Genomic DNA, 8590 nt, shown 5'->3' on the forward strand with positions numbered 1-8590 from the left:
ATCTGAAGTTGTTTTGCTTATTTTCCTTTCATTTTATGTATTTTCCTTTCATGTTGTGTATTTTTTTTCGTTTTATGTTGTTTCCTTTCATTTTATGTTGTTTCCTTTCATTTTATGTTGTTTCCTTTCATTTTGTGCACTTTTGAAGTGGTTTTGCATATTTTTGTGTGCTTTCTTGTCAACGTGTGTATTTCTGTTGTCATTTTGTGTGTTTTAGAAGTCATTAAGTATATTTTTCTGTCATTTTGTGTATATTGGGAGAAAAAAAAATTGCCTGGGTTTTGTGCTCCAACATGTTTGGGTCTTCAGTAAATAACTTAGCATATGTTTCAGCTCTGTGTAATTTGATCAGCTTAGAGCTATGAACATAGACTGTTCGCATCACTAATGATTAGTCACATATATGCATTGGTTCTTGGGTGATACGCTCTTGAAATCCGAAAAAAATACTTTTTTTTTAAAACTATTTTCATTGGCCCATAACTACATGTGGGAATGTAAAAAAAAAAGATCTCTCTTTTAATTTATAGTATAAAGGTTACTCTTTCTTTTTGATGTCGTCACCTTGTTAAAATAATCGGTGAACTCATTTTTAAAATTTTTTCAGGAAACACAAAAAACTTCACCAAAAGTGTCACACACTTGACATAGGCCATTATCTGAAAGGGGTAAAATCACATGATCTGATCAACTGAGGATGTAGGCGATTTTACCATAGGTGACCGTTGTCATGAGGAGATGATTTAGGCAAAAAAAAACAAAAAAAAAAACAATTTTGACAAAAAAAATGACTTCGGTGATTATTTTAACAGTGACAATATATAAATATATACATATATATCTTTATACGACTTCATTATTTCATCAGTCTCTCCAATATTGAAAATCTTTGACTTTTTTTTTTTTTTTAAATGTATTTTTTAAAATTTTTTTTAAGTTTAACACTTCTACAGTGTGTGAAATGTGCATCCATTGTAACCAAAGTGTAATAAGTCAGAATGGTGATGTGTGATTATACCTAAGCTTCACACTTGTCACCAGACTGGCTTGATTACACAACACAATAAGCACAATATACACAACTACAACTTCACGTCTCACTCTCACTTTAAAATAATCAACTCTTCCCCACCCTTTATAATTCCTACTTTGAGTCTCTCCTCCCTGCCCCCCCCCCCCCCCCCCCCCCCCACCTAGGTGTAACACTGCTCTCCCTTTTTATATTCTCCCTTTAATAAAGTGTTTCTTACCCGTCCTTAGGGAGGGCTGGTGATTATCACAATTACACAAAAAAATAAATTGATTTATTTAATTGCAATAACAAAACAATCATTGCTGTCTTAAAAAGATTACACTTCTTGTAGTGTTGACCTTTGACAGCATGTGTAGACAAGTACAAAAAACTATAAAACATGTAACTGAACAAATGCATTTTTAAATGTTTTTACAAACTATAAAAATCTACCAATATTAACAACATGAATAACAACATCAACAGAATGGATGACAGTAATAAGTTTACAGTGATAATGTAATGATACTCATTACCATTCAGTGATGATGAACTGTCTACTGTGTTGGAGGTTGTTCTTCCTTTTCACCTTTATCCCTCTGATCAGTTTCAATTTAGTTTAAAGGCCCCGCCTCTTCCATTTATTTAAAACAGGATTTAAAACCACACCCACTGCCTTACAAATGCGCCTCAGGCAAGACATGTGCAGTATGTACGTCAATCCAAGATATAAAGATACTATGTTTGGCTACGTTCCATCTTTTTGTTTCCAAGTTTCACAATCGTCCAACTTCTGCTAAAAAATAAAACCTTTACTAAACTCAAGACTTAATATTTACAGATCAATTTCAAAACTATACCTTTCCAGCTGGCATTTTTACATCGAGTCACTGTTGAATCAATGTCAGGTGCCAGTGTTGGATAACCGTTGAATTTTATTTGGATTTTGCAAAATCTAAGCAAGGTTGAAATTGCAACATCATTCCTACGTCTCACAATAGGTGAATTCGCCAATATTGAATCGCATTGATTTTAGTTTAGATTTTGCAAATCCAATCAACGTTGAAATTTCAACGTCGCTACATTTTGTGTGTTTTCGAAGTCATTTCGGCTGAATGTCAAAATGGCCCAGTCCATTTATGTTTTCAAGTCATTGTTGAAAACCCATCTTTTTGCTTTGGCCTTCAACACAAGCTGAGCAGATCCCATGCATTTTATTATTATTGTTTGATGTTGTATATTTTGTGACTGTTTTTACATTGTACTTTATAATGTTTGTTGTACAGCACTTTGGGCAGTTGTGGCTGTTTTTAAATGTGCTATATAAATAAAGTTGACATTGACATTTAGTATATTTTTCTGTATATTATGAGGTACACTAACATTATTCACACATTAAAGCTTTATCATAAAACGCACTCTGTCTAAATACAAACACTAAATAGTCCTTTGGTCTAATGTTTTATTTATTTTTTAACCAATTGTTCTGTGATTATTCAATGGACACACTGTAAATTTTTTGTTTGATCAGATGAATTATTTTTTGTAGATTTTTTTAATTTAATTTCTTTATTTAAGTAGGGACAATACATATTAATGAACATTCAAAAAAATGTAAATATGCCAGATTGTAGCCAACGGCTAATTTCCATCTGCTGTCCCTAGACAGGCTGATGTAATAAAATGTTACACTTAACAATAAGACATGGCAAGACACAAAACAATATATAAAAAGATTACATACAGGACAAAAAAAAAAAAAAAAGATGTGGCCATTATAGTGAGGTGGGAATGTGTCGATTTTCATGCATTTTCAGCTTCTAATATCTCAGGAACTACATCACATAAGGAAACTGAAATTTGGTATAGTAATATAGCTCCACCTACTCTCCCAAAAAATGTTTTTTTTTGTACTATGTTCATTGGTCCATAACTACACGTGGGAATGTAAGAAAAAAATCTGATCTCTGTTTTAATTTATAGTATAAAGGTTACTCTTCTTTCTTTGGATATGAAATGAAAATCTTTATACGACTTCTTCATTTTTATTTTGGACCCCAACTTTTGCGTTATTTCATCACTCTCTCCAATATTGAAAACTTTTTTTGAATTTTTGAATTATTTTTTTTTATTTTAAGTTTAACACATCTACGGTGTGTGAAATGTGCGTCCATGGCAACCAAAGTGTAATAAGTCACAGAATGGTGATGTGTGAGTTTCCTCTGAGTTCAAACCTAATAAGGACACAATGGGGCGTGGGAAACTTCAGCTCTGATCATCGCTTCAACAGACTACAGACACTCACTTTGGGACGGAAACCTGACGTTTTTCCTTCAAACCCTTCAGAAACTGCTCCAGGTGAGCAACATGTTGAGTCTCATGATTCTGGTTCTTTAAGTATATTTATTGTGAGTTTTTGGAATGTTCGTGTTGTCTCTTTTATTTTGGAGATCTTGGCCTTTGGCACATTGGAGGGTGCGGTTACTCATCGACCGCAGTGGTTAATCCGCTATTCTGTTCTCAGCTATTGTCACATCATCACTCGATCATTAAAAAAAAAACAAAAACAAACACTTTAAACCACTTTAACCAAGTATGTCTTCCGATTAAATCGCGTTTACTTAAAAAAAACAAAAGTTTACAGTTTACATTTGTTGTTTAAAAGTTAATGACGACACAATATTTTGCCACTGTGTGTTGCTTGTGTTTATTTTGAAATATTAATTTACCTGCATGTCGTTAATAAACTGTATAATAACAATATTGATATAGTTGTACACAGTACTGTTAGTTTGGGTCGGGTTAAAAATGTCAGGCATGCGTTTCCGGTGTTACAAATCTACTCGTGCTCATGTTACATCCTGTTCCTCCTAATCACTTCCGTGTGTTACAGGCCTGAATATTTGTTTAACTTGTTTATTTTATTTCAAAAGAACACCGATAACTTATTTTTGTATAAGTAAATTATGTAATAAGCTCACTTTAAACGACTTAAATGTCTCAACTACCGTTGTTGTCGTAATAGTAGTAGGAAGTAGGTCTCCACATAGCACGGTAGCCTGTAGATTTAACACATCCTTCAAGCAGCGTTTCCAAATACTACGCATTCTTTTCCGGCGAAGAAAATGTTAAATGTGCACAATTTACCAAAGTTTTGTAATTTTAAGACTGGAGCTACTTATTTCCACCCACTGTGTTTTTCTCTTTATTCACAAAAACTGTTTACCAACTTAAATACTTGTTAAAACTTGAGTCAAAAAAATAGGGAAATGACGTATTTGGAAATACTGCACACGTAAAATGCACAAACTAGCGCTTCTTCTGTGTATCTGTGCTTTTTAATCATTTTTCATATTTTTGTTGAGGTTTTGTGTGTTTTTGAGTATTTTTGTTTATTTTTGCAGTTGGTTTAAGTTTGGTAATCATTTTCATATTTATGTTGTCATTTTTTGTGTTTTTCATATTGTGAATTATTTTTGTTGAAATTTTGAATGTCTTTGGAATATTTGTGCAAGTTGTTGTCATTTTGTGTGCGTTTTTGTTTGTTTTAAAATCATTTTGTAAATTTTTGTTATGATTTTGTCTTTTTTTCCCCCCCCTCTGAAATGCACCCACCAAAGTTGAGAATATTATGATTTTTTTTAACAAGTCCTCCTTTATTATTTAGTAATTATTTCAGCTTTTATTGCCTTTTTCTCTCTCCGTGTTTCCCTGAACTTGTGTCTTTCCTTTTGTAGGTCATGTGACCTGAGTCTGCAGCGTGGGATTGGCCGCCTGGAGAGAATTCTACATCTTTTTAACCGTGTTTTCCTCCTAAAGTGCCCCATCATGCCTCTGATTGCCTTCCCCACCTCCCAGCTGCTGTGGATGCGAGTGGCCGCCCTGCTGTTCACGTGCGTGGCGTTCAGCGTGTCGGCGCACGGGGCCGCGCTGCCCTCAGACGGCATGGCCGACTGGTGCATCTTCTGCTGGGTGGCCAGCTTCATCTTCACGCTGCTGGTGCTGCTGGTGGAGTTGTTCCACCTGCAGGCTCGCGCTCCCGTGTCCTGGAACAACTTCCACATCACGGTGGCGTGCTACGCCGCCCTCCTCTGCCTCTCCGCCTCCGTCATCTTCCCACTCTTCTTCCTCAGGTACCAGCGCCCGTACCAGGAGGCTCACGACCACCGTGTCGCCTCCACTATCTTCTCCTGCCTGGCGGCGCTGGCCTACATCGGGGAGGTGAGCCTGTCCAGGGCCAGGCCGGGGGAGGTGGCGGGCTACATGGCCACGGCGCCCGGCCTCCTGAAGGTGTTCCAGACCTTCGTGGCCTGCCTCATCTTCATCCAGGTCAGCCACCCGGATTCCTACGACCGTCACCCTGGGCTGAAGTGGTGCTTGGCCGTGTACTGCATCTGCTTCATCGTCTCCATGGCCGTGGTGGTGCTGTGCGTGGGCGAGTGCACCGGCTACCTCCCCGTCCCCTTCTCCAAGTTCCTGTCGGTCTACGGGCTGCTCGCCGCCATCATGTACCTGACGGCCACCATCATCTGGCCCGTGTTCCAGTTTGGAAAGTTTCGTCGCAACGACAGAAATGAGCTGATCGCCACCGCGGTTCTCACGGCGCTCAACTTCCTGTTGTACATGGCCGACCTCGCCTACACGGCCAGATTAGTGTTTGTCACGGCCTGAGGGGAAACACACAAACTGGTCCTCGTCTCCTGATAATAAAAGGATCATTCCATGTCATTTCAACAAAATAAAATGTACCACACACTTCGGATATATCTGGTGGACATGCCAGCGCCTTAAAATTGAGAGATTTTTTTTCTTACATTCCCACGTGCAGTTGTGGGCCAATGAAAATAATAAAAAAAATAGTGTTTTTTCAGATTTAAAGAGAATGTCACCCAAGAACCAATGCATATATGTGACTAATCATTAGTGATATGAACAGTCTATGTTCATAGCTCTAAGCTGATCAAATTACAGGGAGCTGAGACATATGGTAAGTTGTTTACTGAAGACCCAAACATCTTCCAGTGACAGTCCCAAACCCCAAAAAACGTTTTTCCAATTTTGAGGGGCTGGCATGTCCACTAGATAGGATGTATAGCAGATATGTTTGTAGATTCTGAGAGAGTAGGTGGAGCTGTATTACTTTACCAAATTTCAGTTTCCTATGTGATGTAGTTCCTGAGATATTGGAAGCTGAAAATGGAAGAAAAATAAGGACGCACGAAAATCGACACTTTCCCCCTTCACTAAATTGGCCATATCTCAAAAAATGTTCATTCAATGAAACTAAAAAAGTGCAGTGTGCCAACTTAATTATTAAAAAACAATTGGGGAAAATTTCAGAATTTACTGAGGCGTACGTCGGATGAATTTTGTTGAAATGACATGGAATGACCCAAAACCCAAGAAACAACCCAGCGCCGCTTTCCTCCTAAGTGCCAAAGAACCTCAGTCGTCCAGTTTGCATGTTCTCCCATTGAGTACCTTTCCTCCATGCACTCTGGTTTCATAAAACCATGTATGTGAGTCTTTAAATTGCCCGTCAGAGTCAAAGGGAGCGGTTCTCTGTTTCTGTGTGTCCAATGAGAGCCCTGTGAACCTGGACAGGAGAATGACTGAAAGAAATGTGATGTGACTGCTTCTTTTCATTGTTCTGTAACTGTGACCTCTTCAATAAACTGTAAACAAAGAAAAAAAGACATATTTTTCGGAGAAATTCTATTTTTAAAAAGTCCATACATCAATAGATGCATATCATGAAATGTTTGACTGTTGGTGAGGCGATGAAATGTCAATCCAAGTTGTCGAGTAGCTTTGTGTATTTTTCTGTACTTTTCAATGTTTTTTTTTTTGCGTGGATTGTTGCGTTTGTTTTGTGTACTCTGTTTTTTGCCACAGATTGTTGTATTTTTGCTTTTGTTTTGTGTGTGTATTTCTCTGTCATTTTGTGTGTTTTTGAAGTCACTTTGTGCATTCACTTTTGGAGCTGCATTTGACTGTTATATTTATATTTAATATGTGTGAAACGAAAAAACGGCATCAAAAACAGTTTGTTTCTAAAGTGTTCCAGTTAAGAAATAATCTATTAATTTAAAACATTAAAGAGTGAAAATTAAAATGACTTAAAAAGTTTCACGCTTTATTTATTTTTGTTTTATTAGTTCATGTCGTCAGAGTGATAGCAGCTCTGACTCATTGTTAAGACAATTATTATTATAAACGTTCATCAGAAGTATGAAAGTCTGATGCAGTACCTGATTCTTGCCACTGGGGGGCTCTATTTTTAGTTTTCCAAACCAAATGTGGTCATTGTGACGCAGTTTGCTCACAGTAAATTATCTTACACTAAATACATTTCCACGATAAACAAGTTAATTTAAAGATAAATTATGATAAAGTTGTTTATTATTAATTTATAAAACATTTAAAAAAAATTTGAACAAAGCAAAAAAAGTAAAATATATCTATATATATATATATATATATATATATATATATATATATATATATATATATGTCTTTTTTTCTGTTTTTTTTTTTTTAACTTTTCCAATGACATCAAGTTCTGTGAATGCACTGATGAAGCTTACAGGATTCAGTACTGATAAGAAGGTTTAGAAACGTATCTGTAGTCAACAGCTTTTCTTTGTACCTGTGATGGTTTCCCTCAAGATTCCCTCCATGGTCGATATAAATCAGTATAAATTAGTACAACACAAAGGAGTTGGAGACCACATATTTGGCTTTAATGTAATAAAATAATCCTCCTTACACAGCGAGTTTGAATGAGAATACAGTTGGAAATCGATTGGTATTTATTACCTGAATAGAATCTGGAAATAATCTAAAATTAGACATATTTTTTCTGGGGTTTGTGTAGCAATTTGGATAATTAGGATCTTGTGCAGACAAAGAGTGTAAGACAGTCTGATGAGTCTTTTGTCGACAGTCGTAGCTCACGTATTTTCCCCGTCAGTCCAATGATGAGGAACGGTTCTTCTCCCAGGTCTTCACTTACAGTTCCCCATAGTCCAGAATGCATTTCTTCTCCACTTTGTTTTTGTAGTCTGGACACAACTCATTGCCATATTTTGTCTTTGGTACATGTTTGGTAAATGTCCTGTTTGATGTTAAATGGACTGTTAAAATTTCATTATTCTCTTTGCTGGTCTCACCTGTTAAAACCCTTTTGGTTAAAATGATTATAAGTTGAGTATAGCAAACACCTTGAAATGAAGCAAAGCTGCACTATTTTCTATTTCAATCTTGCAGCATTTTTGCAACAGCTGGGCCTCCGTGTGATCTCCTCGATTAAGCATGAGAAAAGCAGGAGCAATCCACCATGCACTCTCCCATCTCATGCATGAGCATGATGCCAGAACTCTGCATGCCAAAGAAACAAGGGTTGCCGAGTACTGGCAAGGCGCTCCCTGGTGTTGGGCGTTGAGCTAGGCCGGCGGTCACGCTGCGATCGATCTGAAACATCGGCTGTTTCAGAAGGGCAGTGGCCGGGCTGCATTTGCCCACTCCGGTTCTTCCCAGGAGGCCGATCCTCAAGGCGTTCGCTAGAAAAGAGCGACC

At 37.2% G+C, this 8590-nt stretch overlaps 1 protein-coding gene across 1 annotated transcript; it reads left to right on the plus strand.

The window, feature by feature from the left end:
* The first annotated feature begins 3234 nt into the window (after window positions 1-3234).
* LOC114480050 (myeloid-associated differentiation marker homolog) lies at window positions 3235-5828 on the plus strand. Its single transcript, XM_028473841.1, has 2 exons — window positions 3235-3370; window positions 4750-5828. Exon 2 carries the CDS (start codon window positions 4841-4843, stop codon window positions 5681-5683), a length of 843 nt encoding a protein of 280 aa, XP_028329642.1. The 5' UTR covers window positions 3235-3370; window positions 4750-4840; the 3' UTR covers window positions 5684-5828.
* Window positions 5829-8590: the final 2762 nt, after the last annotated feature.

Source organism: Gouania willdenowi, chromosome 18 (genome assembly GCF_900634775.1).
Source record: "Gouania willdenowi chromosome 18, fGouWil2.1, whole genome shotgun sequence".
Lineage (NCBI taxonomy): Eukaryota > Metazoa > Chordata > Actinopteri > Blenniiformes > Gobiesocidae > Gouania > Gouania willdenowi.

Bases quoted from the DNA above. Each gene is read 5' to 3' on its own strand.
- LOC114480050 (XM_028473841.1), top strand. From the start codon at position 4,841: ATGCCTCTGATTGCCTTCCCCACCTCCCAGCTGCTGTGGATGCGAGTG.